Source organism: Cervus elaphus, chromosome 33, assembly GCF_910594005.1.
Source record: "Cervus elaphus chromosome 33, mCerEla1.1, whole genome shotgun sequence".
NCBI classification, from domain to species: Eukaryota; Metazoa; Chordata; class Mammalia; order Artiodactyla; family Cervidae; genus Cervus; species Cervus elaphus.
In genome coordinates, this window is record NC_057847.1 from 18,871,669 (window position 1) to 18,899,037 (window position 27,369).

At 38.9% G+C, this 27,369-nt stretch overlaps 1 protein-coding gene across 1 annotated transcript in view; it reads right to left on the minus strand.

Annotated features, from left to right (window-relative positions):
- ITGA4 (integrin subunit alpha 4) overlaps positions 1-27,369 on the minus strand; it is a 92,019-nt gene that overhangs the window by 8,511 nt on the left and 56,139 nt on the right. The window contains exons 16-24 of the mRNA XM_043894057.1: positions 22,534-22,683; positions 20,483-20,559; positions 11,536-11,686; positions 9,905-10,000; positions 9,158-9,237; positions 8,435-8,524; positions 6,374-6,464; positions 1,026-1,133; positions 138-263 (exon numbers count right to left, since the gene is read on the minus strand). Of these exons, the coding sequence (XP_043749992.1) occupies positions 138-263; positions 1,026-1,133; positions 6,374-6,464; positions 8,435-8,524; positions 9,158-9,237; positions 9,905-10,000; positions 11,536-11,686; positions 20,483-20,559; positions 22,534-22,683 (969 nt within the window). The remainder of the gene's footprint in view (positions 1-137; positions 264-1,025; positions 1,134-6,373; positions 6,465-8,434; positions 8,525-9,157; positions 9,238-9,904; positions 10,001-11,535; positions 11,687-20,482; positions 20,560-22,533; positions 22,684-27,369) is intronic.

Genomic DNA, 27,369 nt, shown 5'->3' on the forward strand with positions numbered 1-27,369 from the left:
TCACACACAAGGACATTACCTGACTTGGCTTCTCTCCTAAACTCAACTGACAGTTCAAACCTCTTGGTCCTTGGTTTTAAGTGTTTCAGTCCCGTATGTTGGAAAGCAAAAACTACATCTGAAATACTAAAACTTACCAGGAGCCTCTTATCAGTCTTTGACAGAAATCGGAATATATCTCTAAGGGTCTCCATTGTGCCTTTTTGCTGGTCTGATGCACACTTTCTTTGATAATTCTCAAAATGGCATTCTCCAGCAGTAGTCTATAAAGACAGAGAGCAAGAGAACTCTTACCCATTATTGGAAACAGCTACATGGCTTTAAAACTTACCTTTCAAAGCTTACCTTTTCAGAAATGTATCAAATACTTCTAAAATTAGGTGAAAATATTTTTTGACAGATTTGGGAGAGATTAAATCTTTGTGGTTAAAAAAATGCAACAAAACTCAGAAAAATTTTAGAGGCTTGATATAGTCCTAAATTGATCAAAGGGCCTTAACCTTAAAAAAATTAGGGCAGTATGAAAACTGAACATTAGCATGAAACTGCACATTTCCTTAGCTTTTAGACATACAATAAAGTGTTACAGCAGCCTGCCCTACCATCTCAATCTGGAATTCAAGTAGGATTTTTAAGGATTACCTCTGAAATCTACTGAGTGGATTTACTTGCTGATTGCTTGTCTTAAAACTGGGAAGGTAAAAATAATTCAGATAGAATCAACATAAGAATATTGATTCTTAGTAGTTATTTGATAATAAAAGGCTGAAGTACTGATTTTTCAACATCGGTCTCAAGCTTTATGGAGAATCCAATAAAAAAAATCTACCAAAAGATAGAGCATAATTTTGTTATTGTCACATGTAGAGATTCCAATGTAATCACACAGTTCTAATGCAATAGTCAAAGTGTACACAATAAATGCATGGCGAATTCATAGCTGAGACTAAGTGTGACTGAAGTAAGGTAACAAATCTCCATTTTAGCAATATGTCTTAGAACAAAGGAAGGAACACCATTTTTACCTGGACATCCAAAACGTTGAACAGCTTATCGGTTCGGGGACTAAAAGAATTTGGTATCATTATTTCCACACTAATATTTGGAGCCATGCTTTGGCCGGTGTTGATGACCTGATAAGCAAAAAGTTTTAAACACTCAAAAAACACGTTTTATAAAAGTACAGATACCAATGAGCTTCTCAGGTGAACTCGTGTATTTCATGCAACATTTATAAGGGTGGAGGTTTGTAGTTGGCACCTGCACAGCAAAGGGAGATAGAATATCCACTACCAGAACTTTAAAATGTTTGCTAATAATATAACTAGTCATTATTCCTAGCCCTTTCGTTTTGGCGATTAGAACAAAATGTCTGCACTGATGGTTTATTGCAGAAATAGTCTGAAGAAAAAGACATCGATAATATACAGTTCAGGGGGTTAGGGTCACTGACCCTCAGTGCAGTTGAAACTCCAAGTATAACTTATAGTCAGCCCTCTGTATACATGATTTCTCTGTAGTCACAGATTCAACCAACCAACAGTTGGTTCTAAACTATAGAATTTACTATTGAAAAAAATCCACATCTAAGTGGACCATTGCAGTTCAAATCACTGTTGTTCAAGACTGTACCTTGGTATGGCACATTACTCATCTAAAAAACCGTGACCAATTGTCCTTATAACTACTCCATGAGGTGGGCTAACATTTTATTATTCGCAGACGCAGGAAGATGCTAAGAGGTATTAATGTTGTATCCAAGATGACAGTTAAAAAATGGCAAGAAGTGGGACGGAAACCTAGGTATCCTAATTCTAAATTCTATGTTGTTTTCATAAAGTCATTCTGTGCTGAGAGAATAATCATCAGCAATGAGTAAAAATATATTTAAGTTCAGGGTAATTATAATGCGGAAGAACTCAGAAAATTAGAAAAGGGTAAGTTATTAGGGTTTAGGGGGAAAAAACAGGTTTTTAATAATATGCATAAAGGGAAGATATTTCTTGATAAATGATAAATATGATTCTTGATCATGATAAATATAAATAGCAAATATCATATATAATATATATATATTTGTAGTTATTTGATAATATTTGATAATATATATAAATATCATATAAATATCAAATTCTTGATAAATGATAAAACAGTTTATCATTATCATTGATAAATCTGGGGATTGCAGAACCCTGAAGAAGAAAATTGAGCCAAAATACTTAGTGATCAATGCAAGGAAAACAATAGAATGGGAAAGACTAGAGATCTCCTCAACAAAATTCAAGATACCAAGGGAACGTTTCAAGCAAATATGGGCACAATAAAGGACAGAAGTGGTTTGGACCTAACAGAAGCAGAAGATATTAAGAAGAGATGGCAAGAACACACAGAAGAACTGTACGAAAAAGATCTTCAACACCCAGGTAACCACGATGGTGTGATCACTCGCCTAGAGCCAGACATCCTGGCAAAGACAAGTGGGCTTTAGGAAGCATCACTATGAACAAAGCTAGTGGAGGTGATGGAATTCCAATGGAGCTATATCAAAACCTAAAAGATGATGCTGTGAAAGTGCTGCCCTCAATATGCCAGCAAATTTGGAAAACTCAGCAGTGGCCACAGGACTCCAAAAGGTCAGTTTTCATTCCAATCCCAAAGAAAGGCAATACCAAAGAATGTTCAAACTACCACACAATTGCACTCATCTCACATGCTAGCAAAGTAATTCTCAAAATTCTCCAAGCAAGGCTTCAACAGTATGTGAACTGTGAACTTCCAGATATTTAAGTTAGGTTTAGAAAAGGCAGAGGAACCAGAGATCAAATTTCCAACATCCATTGGATCATTGAAAAGCAAGAGAGTTCCAGAAAAAACATCTGCTTTATTGACTATGACATGGAACAACAGACTGGTTCCAAATAGGAAAAGGAGTATGTCAAGGCTGTATATTGTCACCCTGCTTATTTAACTTATATGCAGAGTACATCATGGGAAACTCTGGGCTGGAGGAAGCACAAGCTGGAATCAAGATTGCCAAGAGAAATATAAATAACCTCAGATATGCAGATGACACCACCCTTATGGCAGAAAGTGAAGAACTAAAGAGCCTCTTGATGAAAGTGAAAGAGGACAGTGAAAAAGTTGGCTTAAAGCTCAACATTCAAAAAACAAAGATCATGGCATCTGGTCCCATCACTTCATGGCAAATAGATGGGGAAACAGTGGCTGACTTTATTTTTGGGGGGCTCCAAAATCACTGCAGATGGTGATTGCAGCCATGATATTAAAAGATGCTTACTCCTTGGAAGGAAAGTTGTGACCAACCTAGACAGCATATTAAAAAGCAGAGACATTACTTTATCAACAAAGATTCATCTAGTCAAGGCTATGGTTTTTCCAGTAGTCATGTATGGATGTGAGAGTTGGACTACAAAGAAAGCTTAGCGCCAAAGAATTGATGCTTTTGAACAGTGGTGTTGGAGAAGACTCTTGAGAGTCCTTTGGACTGCAAGGAGATCCAACCAGTCCATCCCAAAGGAAATCAGTCATGGGTGTTCATTGGAAGGACTGATGTTGAAACTGAAACTCCCAATATTTCGGCCACCTGATGTGAAGAGCTGACTGTTTTGAAATGACACTGATGTTGGGAAATATTGAAGGCAGGAGGCGAAGGGGACGACAGAGGATGAGATGGTTAAATGGCATCACTACTCAATGGACATGAGTTTGTATAAACTCCAGGAGTTGGTGATGGACAGGGAGGCCTGGCATGCTGCAGTTCATGGGGTCATAAAGAGTCGGACATGACTCAATGACTGGACTGAACTGAACTGAAAGCCTTTGACTGTGTGGCTCACAACAAACCCTGGAAAATTCTTCAAGAGATGGGAATACCAGACCACCTGACCTACCTCCTGAGAAATCTGTATGCAGGTCAAGAAGCAACAGTTAGAACTGCACATGGAACAATAATCTGGTTCCAAATCGGGAAAGGAGTACGTCAAGGCTGTATATTGTCACCCTGCTTATTTAACTTCTATGCAGAGTACATCATGTGAAATGCTGGGCTGGATGAAGCACAAACTGGAATCAAGATTGCTGGGAGAAATATCAATAACCTCAGATATGCAGATGACACCACCCTTATGGCAAAAAGCAAAAAACCAAAGAGCCTCTTGATAAAAGTGAGAGAGGAGAGTGAAAAAGTTGGCTTAAACTCAACATTCAGAAAACTAAGATCATGGCATCTGGTCCCATCACTTCATGGCAAATAGATGGGGAAACAATGGAAACATTGACAGACTATTTTCTTGGGCTCCAAAATCACTGTAGATGGTGACTGTAGCCCTGAAATTAACAGATGCTTGCTCCTTGGAAGAAAAGCTATGACCAACCTAGATAGCATATTAAAAAGCAGAGACATTACTTTGCCAACAAAGGTCCATCTAGTCAAGGCTATGTTTTTTCCAATAGTCATGTATGGATGTGAGAGTTGGACTATAAAGAAAGCTGAGTGCCAAAGAATTGATGCTTTTGAATGTGGTGTTGGAGAAGACTCTTGAGAATCCCTTGGACTGCAAGGAGATCAAACCAGTCCATCCTAAAGGAGATCAGTCCTGAATATTTATTGGAAGAACTGATGTCACTGAAGCTAAAAGTCTAATACGCTAACCACCTGATGCAAAGAGCTGACTTATTGGAAATGACCCTGATGCTGGGAAAGATTGAAGGCAGGAGGAGACAGGGATAACAGAGGATGAGATGGTTGGATGGCATCACTGACTCAGTGATGAATTTGAGTAAGCTCCAGGAGTTGGTGATGGACAGGGAAGCCTGATGTGCTACAGTCCATGCGGTCGCAAAGAGTCTGACACGACTGAGCAACTGAACTGAACTGAACTGCCTCCTGAAAACTATAAAACCAACACAGTAAGTTAGGAAAGAGATGTGCTATAATATCTAAATGAAACACCATGGCTCAAAGTCTTGCAATAATATTCTGAACGCAGACACATAGATTAAGAGAGAGTATGCCTGGCTTTGGGACAGGTGGTAACTGCCGTTCTTGGAAGCACAGAGCAGCTGTAAAAGGTGTCAGCCATGGGCCCAGCACTACCCAGACCTTTCGACAAGGTCTTCCTGATGCCAGCAAATCACCACGCTCTCCTGAAATATACTTTATTCGTGTTCATCTAATAACATTTAGACTTCCGAGAACATCTTCATGCTTGAACAACTCATCAAGTCTACAGACTAAAAGCATCTCTAGGCCCAGTCACTCCATTGTAATTTAACTAGAAAATACTTTTTAACAATTATTTGTAAATAAATAGGCCTTCTAGAGTCCCACTCAATTTATCAGGACACAGACCCCCATTGGACTGTGACAGGAGTATTCTTGGGGACTTAAAAGTAGAAGACTACATTTTCCCAATACTAGTGTATTCTAGTATAACAATACAATAACTTGAGTATAGACTCAGGGGCATTTTGAGGTCATCCTTCTTCCACAGATTTGGGGCAGAGGCCCAGGAGTTTGCATTTTGGATAAACATCTCAAGTGATTCTCATACACATTTTAAAAAGCATTGCCTTACAATTATCATGATGTACCTAATCCAGACTCACTCACATTCTATAGATTGTTATATAGCTCTGAGAATGTCTGAGTAGTGCTTTTGATTGAAAAGATATTTTTTGGACACTGTCTCCAATTATTTGCTCATTATCAACATCCATGCTGTAACAAAAATTTCAGTTTGACAATAAATTGTTAATGAATTTATAGCTTACATATTAGTATGTTAATACTTTTGGATGATGATAATATTCTCTACTTTTAAAAAGATTTACTAAATGATACATCACTTGTCACAGAGTCATATACCAATGGCCTGTAAGGCTGACCAGGTGGACATAAGTGGAGATGCAGAGGTAAAACCTTCACTTGGTAATGTTAGGGTTTGTATAAAGCTTGGACCAGGTTTCACCGATTGGCACCAAAAGATGCCTTCCTCTTGACCTATTCTGATTTCTGCATGTATCGCAAGCATATTCAGTTCCTCCCATAACTTTGCCTATTTCAGACATCACCTCTGTTCCCGCTTGTACTGTAAGGAGAGTGGGCTCAGGAACAGGGACAGGACAATGGGTGAGAAGGGACCCCTGAAGCGAGGGCACGCGCCCTGAAGCAGCTCTCTCCCCGCCCTCAGCCAGCTGTGGCCTCCCGAGGCTGAGGGACATCACATGCATGGGATGTCCTCTGGAGCAGTGCCTCAGTAACAGTTCCTTCACATTATGAATACCAAATATGAACACGGTCATCTTATTGTATTCACAATATGATTACCAAATATGAACACGGTCATCTTACATGGAAAGTGAAGTTCATTTTCTCTGTCATGCACATTTCAAACTCATCTTCCTCCTTTGGTCCATACATAAATGAAGTTGGACTTACAAACCTGACAGAAAAGAATTCAGATTTAATTTAACTGTCTTATTTGATGAGGTATTTAAAAAACCTTTCTCTATCATCTGAATATAGCGTATCTCTTAAATATGACATAATTCAGAGTACAGATGCTTCTAAGTACCAAGGAATACTTTTGATATAGGTAAGAATACTTTCTTGTTAAGATAAGAATTTTTGTGAAAATGTAATGAATTTCCCAGGTGGCGCTAGTGGAAAGCTGTGGGCTCTAGTTTGGGTGACAATTTCTCTTCCCACCAATATCCTCTACTTCCTTCCCAACACTGCCAGCTCACTCTAGTGACCGTTCCTTCTCTCTCAACCCTCAAGTGATTCATGCAAACTTGAAAAATATGAGATAAGTTCTTAGCTTTGCCCTTGGGCTCCAATATCCACTTATACTTCAATGTATCTGACAGATTTTTGAATTACTTTTCACCATCCACCAATTCCTGCTGGCTATTTGTAATGAACCCCAAGTCTGGAGAACAATTCAAACACCAATAAGTAGGGCAAGTTTTTGTTAAAATACAAGGTTGTCACTCTTTTACCTGAGATGAGACATATGCATGGTTGGTAATGAAGTTCAAGGAATTTTTCTAGGGAAATCCCAATTCCCCAAGTTGTGCATATTTGGCAGCTAATGAGGTAATATGGGCTTTTTGGTGGCTCAGCGGTAAGGAATCTGCCTACAGCACAGGAGCTGTAGGAGACATGGGTTCGAACCCTGGGTTGGGAAGATCCCCTGGAGGAGGGCATGGCAACCCACTCCAGTCTTCTTGCCTGGAGAATCCCTATGGACAGAGGAGCCTGGCGGGTTACAGTCCATGGGGTCGCAAAGAGTTGGACATGATAGAAGCGACTTAGCACACACGCATGAGGTAGTATGTTAGAGGCTCTTTTACACAGCAGAGAGATAGGTTCAAATGTTGTAGATTTAGGCAGCTTCACAGCTGCAGAGCATTGGTTGCTCAAAATAACAAGATGTGTTTAATCGAAAACCAGGACGACACATTCATCGTAACAAAATCAAGGAGGCGAGATACGCATTCAAATCCAAGAAAGATGGAATCGGCTGCTCTCTCCTCCTCAGTCCTGCCTTCGAAGGGCTTCCCTTTCCCCCTGCTTGTTTTATCTAACTGGAGACTGGGTTCCATGGTTTTATGTTTATATGCCTGTGTGCCATCATTATGGGTGGTTAAAAATGACTGGAGGTGATTTACATTTAGAGGAACTAGAAAAGCCCATCTATTCATTCTATATCTCATATCATCTATTGCTTTAAGAATGCTGTTTTAAACTAAGATTAACAGGCTTAATAATTGCCAGTAAAATCATGAAAGATTTTCTCAATACTATTTTAAAAATTCCTTCTCCTTCACATCTGCTTCCTGAATCAGAGAAGGGCCCACTCCAAGAATTACTAAAGTTGGGAGGAGGCGGTGAGCGCTGGCCCGGGTCTGTAGGGGAGGAACTCCGTAACTGCCAGCTGTAGAGAGTGGGCAGGGGGGCCAGCGCTCCTGTATCTGCTCACCCGCCACACACGTAGGTGCAGGGCTGGGACGAGAGTGACGCGGCCAAGCTTCCACTTCTCTAAAGCTCACACGTGCCGTGGCCCCTGGGCACAGCCAAACAGAGTGCACGCCAGCACTCCGGGGCCCTGGCCTCGGCAGTGTATAGCTAAAAAGGCTGCATGTGGCCTGCCAGAGGTTTGGGGGACTCTTCCAGTGAGAAATCTCCTCCATGAGGACATTAATATAAGGTGGTCTCAGTGATGACTACCGAGTAAGTAAAATCACAAACAGCTAAGCAATGGGCTGCAACACCGAGGGTAATTGTTAAGAGAAAACAGCACATGCTCTTTTCATAAGAAACTTTAAACCTGTTTTTGACCAATAATTTAAGAAGCAACAGAACTCAAATCAGGTCAGAATTTTACAGGAGACTTTCATGTCTACTCACCCATGAACTGTTAGCATGACTTCATACTTAAGAGGTATTGTTACAGTCACCTTATTATGCTTCACATCGCCTGTTTCCCCTTCATTTTCACTACAGAAGCAAACAGAAGAGACTCTTAGAATCCAGTCAGCATGAAAATTCTCATCAGAGAGAACTAAAAGGCACCCCACTCCAGTACTCTTCCCATGGATGGAGGAGCCTGGTGGGCTGCAGTCCGTGGGGTCGCTAAGAGTCGGACACGACTGAGCGACTTCACTTTCCCTTTTCATTTTCCTGCATTAGAGAAGGAAATGGCAACCCACTCCAGTGTTCTTGCCTGGAGAACCCCAGGGACGGGGGAGCCTGGTGGGCTGCCGTCTATGGGGTCGCACAGAGTCGGCCATGACTGAAGCGACTTAGCAGCAGCATACCTAATGTACTTGGAGGTTGGTTTAAAATATGCTTTTTGAAGAGTCAGAATAAAAGTAGATGTAACAGTAAAAAAAGTTTACGTCAGAGCTGGCAGAAACTTGCTGTCATTATCTACACTGCTACTTTGCTATTTATTTCTATGCTATAAAGCTTTAGGTTAGAAGGTCTTTTGTTTTAACAGATCACATAAGAGAAGTTTTCTCCTGCAGATAATGGAACACAGTCCATGGTTCCCCTAAAGTGACCCTCGTTTCTCTCCCCCAAAAGTCAGGGGTTCATCTAACACAGTTGTTTTTTCATAATGAAAAGTACCAGGCGGCGTGTACTGTGATGTTGAGATCCTCTTCTGCTCTGCCGAGTGAGCTGGCATCCAGAAGAAAGCTAACATCTGTCTGAAAAACACAGACAGGGAACGCCCATTTTAAAAATAATCAAAAACATTCTTTTTTGTTTTTACAATCTGAATTTTAGTTTTTCTTATTGTTTACACTCTGTGAAGTGCAGATTTGAGATGATGTTCTAGAAGCACAGGCTACCCCTCAGACAGAGCTGCGGGGAAGCTGGGGGTTTGTGGCAACGTTAAAGCAGCAGCATTCCCACGGTGACGTGCGGAGACAAAGCCTCCTCTGAGTGCAGAGAGGCAGGTCCAGAACGACAAAATTCGAGATGCTTTAACAACTTGAGTGTGGACTCTTGCCAGAAACGCCTTTTTGTGTAGCAGAGGTAACATGCCTGGCAGATAGAATCACCTGGGGTGGGCTGGGGGGAGTGTTGGAAGTGTGAGATTGGGGAGCAGAATCCTGATGGGACATTCACCTGCCCATCCTGACATAAACAGGTGCCCTCCCTTTTTTTTCTTATTTTTTTAAACAGTGAACATTTCCAAAGATATAAAAATCTCAAAGATCTCAAACCCAGTTAGTTTTGGTTTAACTTCACTTAGCTACTCACTTAGTAAATAATAATAGTAATAATAACAAATTATTTGTATGCAGCACAGATACAGAAAACAGAAAATACTTTATATTCATGTGAGTAACAAAAACTATAAATGCTTACCTTTGATAGATGATCTACATAGATATAACCAACCCTGCAGTCAAGCTTCACTATGCCAGAGCTGTCTGTTACTTCACAGTTTATTTGTTTCTCTTCCTAAAAGGAAAAATGAGACAACTGGTTTAGGTAGAAGGGGACAAGAAGTCTGTCACAAATGTTTAAGGATGGTTTCTGAAAAGAAAGTCATCCCCAGAGAATGTACTTTCTTGGAAGACTATTTTCTATTTAATTTTGGAATAAATCAGTAGGAATAAAAATAAATTACATAAACGTGTATATAAGTATATAGCTAGTCTAAAATTTACATAAATTCTCCACAGAATAATTCTTGGACTCACAGCTTTCAACCATGCTTCTGTGTTCACTATTTAACTCAGTGAAAAGTTATTAAGCAGGGAATTCCTAAGGTCTGCATTTCATTGGCCCTCTTCTGTCTGGGATGTGAGAATGTGATAAAGGTATTTAATTATAAAAACTGTAATCACGATGACACATATAGTCAACTGTTCGGGGAACTATACACTTAGGTACATCTCATAGATGCACGTTCCCTCAGCAGCTGAGTTTTTCCTCTCACCATTGCGGGTAGGCCCCCAAGGCTCCAGTGGAAGTGGGGAGTAGATATCTGTGAGAGGCCAGAAGACTTTCTAAAGGCCGTGAGTGTGAAGAAAGTCTCTGGATGAGAGATGGGTAAATTTTCTAAGAGGCAGAGAAATATCCAAGAAGAAAGTGATTGAGACGTTGCTCTTTCAAATTCAACATTACTAATACCTCATGGATGGATTTAAGTGCTCATGACTAAGGCACAATGGTAAAAAGGAAAAAAAAAAAAAAAAAAAGCTTTCCAGATGCTCCAAACTCTTCCAGGAAAAGAGAAACTTGTGTGCAAGCTGGATGACAGGATTTTGGAATTTGACACTGGTTCTAGCATGTTGGAAGTTCTGTGGGAATAAGACAGTATATGTTCACCTACAATGCAGAGCAGTATCTCTAGGAGCCCAGCATGGAAGACCAGTATTGCCCATGTCCAGACCCCAACCGTGAGGAGCACCATCACAGCCGCAGATGAGGATGTACCAGTGAGGAAAGCAATGGCAGCTGGCAGCTTGCTTGCGTAATGGGACAGTCACTTCTGTCCCATAGTAGCATTTGGAAGCAGGAAGTTGACTCTCCTGATCTCAGTCATGTCCCAGGAAACTTGCCATGTTGTTTAGGAGCACAGAGAAAGTAACAACACTGGAAACCTGAGTGCTAAGTGTGAATATTAAGACTCAAACCTCAAATATTTATACCTCAAACTAATAATGTCATTCATGCCATTTAAATTCTTTAAAAAATTAACTAAAATATGTAGTATCATCATGCCATTGTAGTTTTTGATACTTCTTATTCAGTCACTCAGTCATGTCCTACTCTTTGTGACCCCATGGATTGCAGACATCAGGCTCCCCATCCCTCACCATCTCCCGAAGTTTGCCCAAGTTCATGTCCATTGCGTTGGTGATGCCATCCAGCCATCTCAGCCTCTGACACCCTCTTCTCCTTCTGCCCTCAGTCTTTCCTAACATCAGGGACTTTTCCAATGAGTCAGCTGTTTGCATCAGATGACCAAAAATATGTTTGATATTTACCAGATCTAAAATCTTAATGAAGTAAAGACCGGTGGGGAGCTTGATATGCAGAGTTGTCTCATACGCATCATCTCCAGCATTAAATAAAGACACGTTCAACATCAATGTCTTCATACTTCCAACAGCAAGATAAGTTTTATTTTCATGTGGTCTAAAAATGAAGTAATATTATTTAGTTTTTGTTTGAGAACTAAATATCCATCTCTTCATTTATTTATCCTGAACATAAAATATTAACTTGGAAATATAACCATAGTAGATGACCCCTTGCAAGTAGATGTAAATCTATGTTAAAAAGAACTCAATTTCCCAGGTTTCAGAAAAATTTAGTTATTACACAAGAAAAGTTTTAAAATTTAGTTATAATTAAACTAGCCTGCTTTCTGTTTTTCTGTTTAACTTTCTGCTTCTATCATTTTACATATTTTTCTCATTATTTCAAAATATTTTCCTAAAAGATTTTTTTCATTTTCTTTCTTTATCCTTACAAAGACACTGCATTAGCTGTTTCCCAAGCCATAGGGGGACATGGGGAAAATTGAGGAAAAAGAACAGACTATTTCCACCAAAATAGAGGCTGTTCTGGGGGAAGTGGGCACAACCTGGGAAGGGACCGCTGTGGCCAGCAAATGGGTGCCACTAAAATCTGCTGGATTAGAATAATTTCTTAAGGCAAACTGGTCACCTCTACTGATAAATGGACTAAATTTAAAAAACTGCAAAAATGCTTCAGCATCCTGTGAATTGGAACAAGAACACTGTTGCACATCCAAATGGATAGGTGAGTGCAAGTTCTGGTGTGTCAATGTTGAGTTCTCAGAAGTTCTTCCAGTTGGTACTCACTGCTAAGCGCCTTCACCCAGCATTGCATCCTCCCTACTGAAAGTGGTTTCTCCCTCTCCAACTATCCTGCACACTGGGCAACCCTATAAACCTATATGTTCAGACTGTCTGGTTTTTCTCACCACTAGAATAAGCTCTCTTGGAGAAATGTTCTGGGTCTGTTTTCTCCAAGGCTAGCAACACAATTAGTGTTCAGAGTATATGTGTGGTACATAAGTGCAGTAACCTTAAAAACGGTTGAGTAACACTAAAGAAAGTTCTGAAAGATTGAGGAATTATTGGATAAGTGACTATTAAAATTTCATGAACTATATACATTCTATGAAATTACAGCCATGCTTATCTGCTTTGTGATGGAATGCAAACTCCAAATGTTTCATTAAGATAAAGTAAACATCTACTACTACCACATTCATATGTTCTGTACCCCACCCACACAACCTCATGTTTTAGCAACAACACAACTATTGAGCTGACCAATAAATTGATGGGAACATTGATACTGGAAAGAGTACAGTTTTTAAGAAGCAAAATATTATTAGCCTCAGCTTGTACAAACAAAATTATAATTTTTTGGACACATCTCCCTACTTTTATACCTCTAATAATATATCTTTAAGAAATCAGACATTTCACCTAATTCCTAAAAGTTCTTCCCCTCTTATCCTAATTGCTTTACCACTTTAAACTTTCTTATCAAGGCAGAACATACATAAGGAAAAATGCACACAACCTAAATGGAGCACCCAGTACATTTTTATAAACTGAATACATGTGTGAGGGCAGCACCCAGACTGAGAAAAACATTCTGCCAGCATCAAAGAAACACCTTTGTGCCCCCTTCCAATTACTGCCACCAGCCACTATCTTGCTTTTAGTAGTCTAGACTGGCTTTGCTCCGTTTTATACTTCATATAAACGGAATCACTGACTATGCAATCTTTCAGTATCTGACATTTCTGTATTCAAAATTTTGTTCTTAAGATTAATCTATATTGATGCATAGAGTTAAGTGTTTCTTCTAACTAGCGTGCATACTAATTTTTATAAATATGCTATATTTTATTTATCTTTTCAACGATCATTGGGAATTTGGCAATTCCAGTTTGGAGCTTCTACAGTTTTCCAGTAAACATATACATGGAATTATGCTGTGTCCATCAATCTATCTATGAGCAGACCCTTAACCCAGGGCTAATTCCTGAAAAAATTCTCTAAGTCAGGCTAATTCTGGCAACCAGTTTAAATTTTACTAACAAGTTACATTTAGAAAATACAGTATAAAGAACTATGTTTAAATAATAAAAAATAAAAATGTCCTACAGGATTCTTATATAAAAAGCAAACATACCATAGAGTAGGAGTTCAAAAACTGCTGCCTGAAGGCCAAATTTGGACGGCTGCCCGGTCATGCAAATAAAGGTTTATTGGAACATAGCCATGCCCATTCATCTGTAGCCACTTTTGCACTCTGACAGCAGAGTTGAGCAGTTGAGACAGATCTCTGTCCCACAAAGCCTAAAATATTTACTGTCTGTCCCTTCATGTAAAAAGTTTGCAGGTTCTGTCATTGAGCAGTCTGACTGAGGAGCATAATTATTTCACAATAAGCACCCCACATATTACTATACTTGAAATCTGTATTATTTTGACAGTAACAGAAGCTTCATTATTTCAGATGGCACCAGATGCTGTCTTAGAGGAAATGATCCCCCAGACCTCATAATTTGTCTGATAGTAAAGACGTTGAGGAGAAAGGAATTAAAATGTTCCCAGGCAGCATTTCTAGCTCTGACCCCTGGGTCTGAGAAGTTGGATATTTCTGGAAGGATGTATGGTAACTAACAAGGCAGTAACTCTTCTAAAACCTCAGGTACATTTCAGGGTAGAAGAATCTGACTCAGTGAGAGTGTGCTCTTTCTCCCAACATGTGAGGGGATGGCTGTGACTTGCTTATTTCTGTGTTACAAACCTTTGTGTTACGTTAGCACACATCTGCTCGGTTGGCTCTGTGTTTAAGGGCAGAGGGGAGATGTGCATAAACACGACTGTCCCACAACCCCTCTACTTCTCCAGAACCACAGTACAACTGAGGGAACCAAAGAGGCTCCAAAAGTAAACTTCAGCTTGACATTAAAGTTTAATTAAGACTTGTAGAAGAGCTGCATAGAAATAGACATTTATAAAATATTCTGGCTTGTAACCAAAGCATTAGTCACTGAACACCTTTGGGAAAGAAGTTGGCACTTAGACAAGCAACAGAAGGTGAGAGCACTGCATAAACAGCTAGGTTCCAAGACAACAGCAAATTAAAGAGAAACACACACTGTTCACATTTCAGCAGCGAGGCTCCTGGTCTGTTTTCCATTTTTAAGCTATTCTGCTGCATTATCATGATCACGATTCTACTCTTTGTGTATATATACATGTACACACACATATATATGTATATATCTTATTGTACCTTGAATCATTAACAAGGGGCCGGCAGAAAGAGACCCACCAGCTTTTTATGTGAGACATAATAAAGGACCAGGCGCACATGTGGAAGTGTGACAGGGCTGAACCAGAGCTGTTCCCGGGAATCGTAGTTCATTCTTCATTAAAACATGCATAATGCAGACTTGAAATTTACCAAGAAGCCTAGAATCCACGTAATTTAAGCAGATCAAGATACTGGGTACATACAGAATCATAACTTAATAAGGGAAAAATAGAAAAATGATGAATTCAAGCACCAGGCTCTATGTTTTTCCTGAATGAATGCTATTGTTCTATTTTGTGCAAAATGCTTCCTAAGTCTTAATATAATAAATGCATTTTGCCTCTATAAATCAATGACTGCTTCATAGCTAACATGTTTTTAATCAAGATGCTAGAACAAAATATAATATGAATGAATATGTACCCATGTCAATGTACATGAGTCGTTTATTTGACAAAAAAACTAACCTGCAGGAAGCGGCCTACAGGCCCAAGTAAACATGCCTCCTCTTTTGTCTTTATTACTGACTTTGGGAAAAAATTAAGCACTGGAAAATTTTCATCTACTGGGAAATATCAGCTACCTGACATTTAAGAAGATTTTACGGAACAAAGACAAACTCATTGAGATCCCAAGGAGGCTAGCAGAAGAATATGACTGGAAGACTGAACTAGTAATTAGAATGTTTAGTGTATAAAGCATACAGTTCCTCTTCCCCACACTCGGTGACATCCTAATATCAGCAGTGTAGAAACGGACAGTGGTGTTAGACTTACTCTTTTGGGGGTAAAAGAACAGGGCAGGCACACACTGCTCACTGTCCGGCTTCCCTGGAGGCTCAGCATAGAGGAACCACCTGCAGTGCAGGAGACTCAGGAGACTTGGGTTTGATCCCTGGGTCAAGAAGATCCCCTGAAGAAGGAAATGCCAACCCGCTCCAATATTCTTGCCTGGAGAATCCCATGGACAGAGGAGCCTGGCAGGCTACAGTCTTGTGTGGTCGCAAAGAGCTGGACATGACTGAACAATTGCACACGTGTGTGTGTGTGTGTGTCTGCACACACACACAGTCTATCCAACAGTGATCTCCATTCTTATCTGCTAACTGAACCCTGGATTATTCAAGCAACAGCGAGTGTCCCCTTGATACTGCAGAAGCTATGGTCCTTGTTTGGCTTCAGGGAGTGACTTTTGTCTAATCTAAGATCATGATGACTCCATGCTCCTTCAACCAGGAGAGATTCAGGGGGAAGCATGTGACACAGTCTGGTTCATCAGGATAACAAGTCTGTTCAGACACTTCCTTCCTCTAAAGCCAGCCTCAAGAGGACACAGGCTTCACAGAACTGAAAACCACTGACCTAGGCACAGTTAGCAGCACTCTTGGGACATAAAGAAACAACAAACTCTGGACAATAAACCAGTACACGCTCAGAAAATGTTTAGAATTCATTGGCAACTGTTCATTTGTTTTACCAAATAGAAACTTTTTGGGGGATATGGTCTATAAATATCACAATCATAATGTTACAAAAAATAATAACATCACATTTTCATGTGTACTAGGCTTTGTGCTAGGTAAGGTACTGGTCTGCATCACTGCATTTTATTTTTAAAACAACCTTACAGAGTAGGTACTATTTTACTTTCTTATCGATGAGGAAGGAAGTGTGCAGAGGTTGAAAGTCTTCTCTAAAAAGGTTATTCAGCTAGTAAACCATAGATAAACTTGAACCAGGTTAGCCTGACTTTAAGTTTAAACTCTAAACCACAACAATTCTTAGATTTTAGTTTGATAAGAACCACTGATAGCCTTCTTAATAATGAATATCCCTGGCCTGGTCCCCATGGGTACTGATTTGGATGGTCAGGGTCTAGGAGCCTGCATTTCTATCAAGCATCCCAGCTGATTCTCATGAAGGTGACTCTCAGACCACATCTTGAGAAACAGTGTCTTACCATACAATCATAATGGACTTCATATTTTGACTATAATAAGAAACATTATTATTTCAAGTTAAAATGCAAAGTAAGGAAGTAACTTCTTATTGTGAGAAATATGAAGAAAAACTGATAATTAAATTAATGATTAATATCTTAATTCAGGAAGATATGTTTTAATTCTTCAGGAAATTAGCCTTCTTCATAAGTTCCTATAAATTTCAACATTTTTTTTTTTCATGGACCTGAGGGATTGCAATGAAAGATGATAATGTGACAGTGAGGGTGTCTGATTTAAAGAGATGAAAACACCACTTAATTATATCTTAGATAATCTTTACCACACAAAATTATTCTTCTTATCAAAGGCTCATGACAGCAAAAGTACCAGGAAGACTAGGCATTTTAGGAAGAAAATACATGAATGGGAAGGTTATAAATTATTCATCTAATATTTCAACAAAGGCACCACAATTACATGCTGAATTATGAAGTAGTTAGTGGTTGCTGTTTGAGGACAATCTAAGCAGCCAATCTGGATAATTTAAGTATAGAGTTCAATTATCAATCAAATCGGTTAGGGCTTCTTGGCCCTCAACTGTGGATGCTCAAGGCTATCCTGGCATTGCCTAAGTGAAAAGAATTAATTTATTCTCCGCCATATGTCACCCCACCCAGCAGGGCACTCAACACTGTTTGTCAACCTTTTTACTCATTCCTGGTTGACCCTCCAGCCCATTTATTACAGTTACTTTGAATCTTTTCCCGTTCCCTTCACGAGGTCCCAAACCCATCCTCAGAGCCCTCACTTTCCATTTACAAACTCAGTTTTTACTCTGGCCATCCATGAGTTCTCTATATTTCCCCTCCTACCACATTAAAATTTCTTAATGTCAGCATCTGTTCACAGTTTCTTAGCTCAAGATAAAGAAAATCTTAACTGCTTTCTAAGCCTAACCCTTCTACCTGCGTCTGATCCCCATGCTGTTTCCTTGAGGAACTTGCTGCATTCTCAGCAAACATCCATTTGTCACCTATAGCATTCCAGGCACTGTATTTTGCATTAGGGCCACAAAGATGAAAATGCAGACATTTGAAGCAGCCTATAGGGTAGTGTGGAGATGGACAATCATAGTGGTGAGCACAGATGCAGTGGGAACAGGACCACTGGAGGACTCAGGTTTTTGTAGCCAGAGACAAAGTGGGGCTTCTTTACCTAGGAAACAGCTGAGATTTATAAGATAAATAAGGGCTAACCACATAGGTAGGTCGAAGTGAAAAGATACAGAGGCTCAGGAGAGGACGGTATGGCCAAGGAACCATAAATATTCTGCAATCAATGGAAAAAAGTTCAGTGGAATTGCTAAGAAAGAGCACTAAGGACTTCAGATTTTTAAGATTATAATGAGCTACTAAAGCCCTGCTATCATAAGCTTAAGTGAGAAAACTCACTCTGGAAACATCTTGGTAGAGGAATTCGAATAATGCAAAGTCAGACACCAGGATCCCAGAAAGCGGTTAAGCCCATTGATTCAGGCAGGATATTGAGCGCCTGGTTCGGAGCAATAGTCGTAGAGATAGAGTAGTATGATGGATAAAAAGCGTATCTGGTGGTAGTATTATAAGGCTGGGTAATTTATTTGATGTCAGGGATAAGAAAGAGAGAAGGATGGAGCTGAATTCCAGGTTGCGGGCTTCGGTAACTAATGATCGTGTCATTGGTGGATGGTGACTAGGCTCCCAACAGTTCATGTGTGATAGGCAACTGGATGAGGGGTGTGAGCTCAGAGCCGTGGATCAGCAGTAGAGGCAGGCCAGGGGAGGTCACAGTTGTGAGTAAGATTATCCGGGGAAAATACGGGAGAGTGAGAAAGAGCCAAGAGAGCCAAAATCAGTGATCCTCCAGCACAACTGAGAAGGAGGGGCTAGAGAAATAGCAATACAAAGAGAATGGGAGTAGGATGGCATCATGGAAATGAAAGCAAAAACACACCGAAGAAAGAATGTGAACAGTTGCCAGACCCTTCACAGGAGAATTCAAGTAAGATCTGAAAGTGTCCCCTGGATTTAAGTAGACCCTCTGTTCAATTTATTCTTTTCCCTGCCTTTGATCCTCACATTTGCTTATATCGTCCCGTGATTAAGTAAATAACCTTTGATAAATACATAAATATTCCCTTAATCACTGACGCTGTCATTATGCTACAACTGCTCAGACATTTCTATATTAAAATTTGCTGGTGACTTTCTATTTTTCCCCTGCCAGTCACATTTTAAGTGCCAACTTCCATGACCTTTCCTCATTCATTATGGTCTCTGATCTCTACAAAATTACAGTATTAAGTCTCTCTTTTTACATTTTCCATTGGCTAGTTCAACATGGACTTGATTTTCCTCTTGGTTCTATGAAGTTACTTTTTCAGTCTCCCGGAGTAACTCCTTATTCTTTTTAAGCTTTTTAAATGAAATTTATCCACCCTTGCCAAGATTTGATCCTTACTTCTTTTCTCTGTGAAATTCCCATTTCCACCCCAGGCATTTTCCTAAGTCACTAATGTATAGAGGGCCCCCAAATACAATCCTGAACTAGATTCTCCAGTGGAGAGCTACATACAGAAATCTCACCAAACTCAGAATACCCCAGTTTAAACCTGCTTCCTTTATATCCCTACCTCCCCAAAAAAGTCTCCCATTTTCTTGCCCTGTCAGTGACGCCTCCTTGTCTCTCTCACTTTTCATACACAAGTAGCTCTTAACCTGAAGTATAGATCTCCAATCTTCATTTTTACATCTTCCCTTCCACTTGCAGAATAATGTCAATAGAGAGGACAGAAATATGATACAAAATTACAATGGTTTATTTTGCAAACATTTATCCAGCTTGCACTATGTACACTATTCTAAGCATATTACATGTATTTTCTTTTTTCTGTTTTCCTTCTATGAATTTAGGACAGCAAAATGGTTTATTCCCTTTCAAATGTGTCACATAAATTTAGAGATTTTGTGCATCAGTCTGAATTTGTGCATCAGACTTCTCTGGTGGCTCAGATAGTAAAGAATCTGCCTACAGTGCAAGAGACCTGGGTTCAAACTCTGGGTCAAGAAGATCCCCTGGAGAAGGGAATGGCTACCCACTCCAATAATCTTGCCTGGAGAATTTCACAGAGAGGAGCCTGGTGGGCTATGGTCCATGGGGTTGCAGAGTCAGACGAGACTGAGCAACAAACACTTTCGCATCACTGAACTATGTAAACAGTTTTTCGATGATAGAATACTAAGCATGATGTAATAAAGCTTAGCTCACTTTGCCACTAAAATTCTATTAACAGGCACTTTAAAATGTCTGAAAAATAAATACAATTATACTAATGATAATCTACAACACACTTAAATCCTGAAATACCTGAGTTATCAATAAAAAGATTAAAATTATGCCTGATAAAACCACGGTGCTCACACAGCCTCATTCTCTCAGTAAGTGGTCACCTTTGAACGTATGCTTATCTGACTACCGTATAGATCACTTAGTCTCTTTCAGCATAATGTTGTTCTTTTCCAGGTCTTTAAATGTTGTTAACCCCCAGTGATTAGTTCTTAGTCCTTTATTCTTTAGAACCCACATGCACATATAAAGTACCCCATCCTGATGAATAACAGAGAGCAAAGTACACTTACTTCAAAAATCCAATTTTTGCAGAAACCTGTAAATCAGCAGTACAGTTTTCATGGGCACAAAATCTGGCAAAGTTTATCTGGAAATAAAATGACAATATTTTTCATTTTAGTTAAAATCGGAAGGCCTATTTCTATGGTTTTTTTTTAAAGAATAACTTATCTACAATACATGAGAAAAAATTAATATAGCAAATTGATAACTTTCAAAGAGTTCAGTTTGAGAATTAGAAGGTTCAGTAACAATTCCAGGGCTCAAGGAACCAAGTTCTTTCAATAGGTAAATTTAAAATCTAAGTGTGTTAAGTAAAAAAAAAAAAATTCTTTCATAGTAGTTGTATAAAAAGAAGTTTAATCAAACTGTGATAGTAACCTCTGTAAGTGTTTAAAGCTTGTGCTGCCAAGGCTTTTTCATTGAATGCCTCTCGATTTTCTGGTGGTGCCATGTTATCCTGCTTATTATACGTAAGCATGACACAGTTTTCACAGATGGTAGAACAGTGACTTTATATTATGTTGAAAATAATAAAATGCAGAAATTTTACTCTGAAGAGACAGTGAATAAAAACAAATGATAGTTTATCAAGAGATTCCAGAATTTATTTAATTCTGAGCATTTTAATAGAACCCAGAGATACTGTAAGATACACAGGGAGCCCTTAGGTATAAGCTGGACAAAGAAACACAGACATAAAAGATTTAAGAAGAAAGCAAGCAGAGAGGGGCAGGTGAAAGGGGGAGAGATACAGAAAGAGAAATCTGGAGTCAGAGGAGGGAGCCAGGCCCATGGAATGGAAAGTGAGTGGAGCACGGTCAGATGGCATATCAGAGCAGACACTGCCTACACCAGCGGAGCAGAGGGAAGTACAAAGTTAAATCGTTCCCTAGATGACTTAAATAGCACTTTTTTCTATTACTCTTATTTGTAAAGCAGGTTGTTCGAAGAATCGAAATATAGCTCATTTTAATAACAAGTTCCTAAGATTTGAGCTTATGTACTTAAAATATTGAGATGTTCATTATTAAAGGCATTTAAAGGTAGCTGATATTGAAAGCTGCAGTTCAACAAAAGAGTGAAAAAAAACTGACTTCCATAAATATTTTCATACAAGGGTATAGAGAAAGTTTCCTCTTAAGTTACCATCTTCATTTGATTTAGCACAGAGAGCAGACAGTGCTGATGCTAAGCTCAAATATCTTAAAGTGACTTAGGGGCAACTTTGCCTGCACAGGATATGACCTAGACCTTTAAATGTCCTTTTCATCTTTTGCATTCTGTGTGCCGTAAGTGAATTCTGTGTTTCAATGAGTACTTTTACCACAGCCCCAAACATCCTTTGACTTTGTCTTTTTGCTGTTGGATAGTAAAAGTCTGAACTGAACTCCTGGGAATAAACTGTCAATGAAACTGATATATTTTGTCATACATTTGAAAAAGCAGTTCACTAAAAAAAAAATAAAAAAATAAAAAGCAGTTCACTGGTTAGAGTGCAGGATCAATCTCAAAATGCATTTAGATCCTGAGATGTGGTTGGAAAGCATATAGTTAAGTTAAAAAGAGAAACTGTTCTGTAATTAAATATACACTTATAAATGAGTAAAATCTGACTAATAAGACATGAGTGAAACTGTGGGCAGGGTGAGAGAGAGGGAGACAAAATGAAAAAAGGAGACAGAAAATGAGAAAGATAAGTTGAAGACACATGACGACACTGAATAACTTGTTAATGCTGCTCACTTCCATTAGACGTCCTTGCTAGAAATACACTTTCTTCACTGACAAGGTATCAAGGAGAGAAAATTAACATTTTATGTATATATGGGAAATCACTGCTATGACTAAATGCATAGTTAAAAGTATTCAGTTCAATATTCTAAAGGGAAAAAAAAAAGAATGGAAAACAAGATATACCATAAATCTTTTTTACAAAAAAAATTTCATTAAAGTTTTAAAAAGAATTCAGATAGTTCACTTCCGCAGAACTATATACTATTTTAAAAAGTTCTTTAGTTGTATGTCACACAATGTTTCAAATAAAGAAAAATATTCCTACTGTTTTCTCAATGATGTCTTTTTCTTTCTTCTGCTGAAGAATTGGCTGAAGTGGAGGGAATTCCTCTATGCTTCGTTTACTGATGACATGATGCCCCAGGTGGTAAGCAGCTTCAATCTGAATTGGGGTGAGGATGTCCCGTACATCTTTCTAAAGAAATTGAAAATCATATGAATTAATAATAAAAATAAGCCTGTAAATTAAAAAATATATAAGTCCCTCCTTTCCTACACAAGGCCAAACACAACATGTGGAAGCAAAAAAAAAATATCCTTTCTTTTTAAGCTATATTGTTAAAAAATTGAACTGCACATTTTCACTCACATCAAAGGCATTCATGTTTATTAGGAAAAAGACAAAAGTTATTAAAAAGAAAAACCAGAACTATCTAATAGTTATAGAGGTGTGCATTTCAGCATATTTTCTTCCATGCTATTTTCTATGCATACAATTTTCTTATTAGTTGTTACAGTATTTCTATATTTATTGTGCTTTCACATTTCATAAAGAAAGAGTTCTTGGATTTATCAATTACACAGCAATTGTAACCCATCTGGAATCCATTTTCCTCTGTATGACATTCTAAGTGTAATACCTTACTAATTTTTACACAACATTTATCATTCTTAATCTTATCTATATGTGATCAAAAAGTCTGAGTGATTAGAATTTTAAATGGTACTGTCCTCTGCCCCCAAAGAAACAACTGTGAGTTTATTCCATTGATTGTCAATTCATATATTTTAATCTTTATTTCTACATGCAGGAATTATTTTTCTCTCTTTTAAAAACACTTTCACATGAACTTAAAATTTGTATCATCTTTTCCATTTGATTATTCAATAGCCCCTTTGTTAAATGGGAGTACACTACATTACTATCAAAGTTATCTGCTGACATACACACACACACTAAAATAACTTGAAATAAATAATAAAATAAGAAAGTATTTTCAAAAGCATTTGACATTTAATTAAGGAAACACTTCCCTAAATAGTAAAGGTGTTCAAGAATCCCAAGTCTGTGAAAAAAAAAATATGGAAGTCAGATAAGATAAAAAACATGACATTCCTTAGAAAGTAATTCTCTGAGCCCTGCCTAGATGGATATAAAAATTTCAATATATACTGAACAAAGCAGACTCATTTATTTTTCTTCCTGTCTTGCCATGACAAACCTAGATAACGTATTAAAAAGCAGGGATGACATTTTGTTGACAAAGGTCTATATAGTCAAAGTGAAAAGTGAAAGTCGCTCGGTCATGTCCGACTCTTTGTGACCCCATGAACTATACAGCCCATGGAATTCTCCAGGCCAGAATACTGGAGTGGGTAGCCTGTCCCTTTTCCAGGGGATCTTCCCAACCCAGGGATCAAACCCAGGTCTCCCACATTGCAGGAGGATTCTTTATCAGCTGAGCCACAAGGGAAGCCCTTATATAGTCAAAGCTATAGTTTTTCCAGTAGCCATGTATGACTGTGAGAGTTGGACCATAAAGGAGGCTAAGCGCTGAAGAATTGATGCTTTCAAACTGTGGTGCTGAAGAAGACTCTTGAGAGGCCCTTGGACTGCAAGGAGATCCAACCAGTCCATCCTAAAGGAAATCAACCCTGAATATTCATTGGAAGGACTGATGCTGAAGCTGAAGCTCCAATACTTTGGCCACCTGATGCAAACAGCCAACTCACTGGGAAAGACCCTGATGCCAGGAAAGACTGAGGGCAGGATAACATGAGGTCAACAGAGGATAAGATGTTTGGATGGCATCAAAGACTCAATGGACATGAATCTGAGCAAATTCCAGGAGATAGTGAAGCACAAGGAAGCCTGGTGTGTTGCAAACCATGGGGTCGCTAATAGTCAGACATGACTTAGTGACTGAACAATAACAACAAGGAGCATGGACAAATAAGAGTCCACTATACAGTAATCCATGAGAATTTATAACAATTGACCATTTAAACTACAAGAAATAAGAAATGTTGATGGCAAATCTATAGAAAAAGTATCTTATGCACAACAGAATTAAAAATAGATATAATCTCAGGATTTGAGAAGGACGCTCACAATCAGACGATGCTGTCCACCTACATAGGAACTGGGCTTCCCAGGTGGTGCTAGGGGTAAAGAACCCGCCTGCCAATGTAGAAGACATAAGAGATGCAGGTTCAATCCCTGGGCCAGGATCCCCTGGAGGAGGGCATGGCAATTCACTACAGTATTCTTGCCTGGAGAATCCCATGGACAGAGGAGCCTGGTGGGCTACAGTTCACAGGGTTGCAAAGAGTCAGAGACGACTGAAGTGACTCAGCATGCATAAAGGAACTATGCAGTTTTTCTTTTCTTTTCTTATTTTAGTATTGTATTTGTTACTATACTCAGAAAATACTTGAAAAATTCCTCACACTCATTGTCTTTCACACTAAAAACATAAACGTAAAGCTTGGCTTGACTCAAGTTTTCATATGCCCATTTCAATCTATCAGTTCAGCCAGTCAGTCAACCGACTCTTTGCCACCCCATGAACCGCAGCACGCCAGGCCTCCCTGTCCATCACCAACTCCCAGAGTCCACCCAAACCCATGTCCATTGAGTCGATGATGCCATCCAACCAACTCTTCCTCTGTCGTCCCCTTCTCCTCCTGCCTTCAATCTTTCCCAACTATGCCTGCTGCCAAGCCGCTTCAGTCGTGTCCGACTCTGTGCGACCCCATAGATGGCAGCCCACCAGGCTCATCGTCCCTGGCATTCTCCAGGCAAGAACACTGGAGTGGGTTGTCATTTCCTTCTCCATTCCCAACTATCAGTTCAGTTCAGTTCAGTTGCTCAGTCCTTTCTGACTCTTTGCGACCCCATGAATTGCAGCACACCAGGCCTCCCTGTCCATCACCAACTGCCAGAATTTACTCAAACTCATGCCCATCAAGTCGGTGATGCTATCCAGCCATCTCATCCTGTCATCCCCTTCTCCTCCTGCCCCCAATCCCTCCCAGCATCAGGGTCTTTTCCAATGAGTCAACTCTTTGCATGAGGTGGCCAAAGTATTGGAGCTTCAGCTTCAGCATCAGTCCTTCCAACGAACACCCAGGGCTGATCTCCTATAGTTCTTTTTAAAAAAATAGAGTCAGCAAAGTCCCTCTTGACCATTAAAAGAACTCAAGTGTTTTCACTAGGACTAGACATATTAATTTTAACTATAATTGAGTTATATTTATGAGGTTTATATTTACACTTAGTTCGTTAGTAGATCCATGACATTGTAACTGACAAACATCCTAGTGAATAATGTCAGTGGATTTCTATTTATTTACAGACAATTCAGAGTTGGACTATAGCTTAAACATTTCTGTCTAAAGGTAGATTTCCAAAGCTCATAAATTAATAACCCCTAATGAATAGAAAAAATACCTATCATAAAGATCATAGCTATGCTGCTTACATCTGTATTAATTTTTAATAAAAGTTAGTTAATAAATATGACACATCACATAAAAGACTACACCTATTCTATGAATTTATGTAATTAAAAAAGGATTTAATTGTTTCTTCTCATCATTAACAACATATGTATGTGTATGTGTGTGTGTATATACACACACACACACACACATACTAGTTAAAATCAAGTGGTCTGAAGGCAGAGTACTAGGGTTCAAACCTCAGTTCCCTCACTTGTTATCTATGTAACCTTGGACAAATTACATAATCTATGGACCAATTACCTCATTTGAAAATGGTAATAATGGTGATTATGACACCTACACTTTATTGTTGTGAGGATTCAGTGGCATAATGTATGTAAAACACTTAGCTCAATGCTTGGTATGTATTAAGATCTCAACAGATGTTAACTATTATAATTATTATGTGCATATATTACTTCAAAATGTAGCTATATAAGCCAACCAAGGAATTACAGAACTTTAGTTTCTTATAATAAATTCTGGTGACTATTTGGAAGGAGTGAGAAAAAATAAAATTAGCCTATTGACAACTAATGAACACTAAATAGAAAATGAGCTACATTTTCTACTAGTACAAGTATTGCTTAGTCGATAAGTTGTATCTGACATTTTTGCGACCACATGGGCTGTAGCCCACCAGGCTCCTCTATCCTTAGGATGTCCCAGGCAAGAATACTGGAATGGCTTGCCATTTCCTTCTCCCAGGGATCTTCCCGACCCACGGATCAAACCATGTCTCCTGCATTGGCAGGTGGATGCTTTACTGCTGAGCCACTAGGGAAGCAATTAGACTTGTACTAATGAAGTGGTACCTGGAAGATGTGTACCATGACTCAAAGCACTCAAGACTCTCATGGCTTTCCCATTCTCACACATGGAGACGTTTTTATTAGATTACTCGGTAAGTGATCATCTCAACCTGAAACCTTGACCATACAGGAATGCTGCAAATCAAGGCCCAAATCCCAAGTTATTGACTTGTGAAAATGGAACAGCTTGAAGCCCTGAGTATTACAATAGCAAACTTGATTAAATTATTCCCTAGATGTAGGAGCTAGACAGCCACTGATTGTCCCTCCACATGTCCACTGTTTTAATTCTTCTCAACAAGCTTGCTTTGACCACATCACATGTTATCTAATTCATACTAATTTTCCACAAGGTCTTCTCTACATCTGGTGTATATTACTTTCATTATCCTAATTAGCTATTAATTATGCTTTTCTCAAATATATAAAATGTACGTGCGCTCTTACAAGAACTGTATTTGACAGATATTCACACTTACTTAACTTTAACAGCTCCACCTAAGGACAGAAGCTATAATATCAAAAATGTCTTAAAGTGACTAATTAATATATAGGAGGGGAAA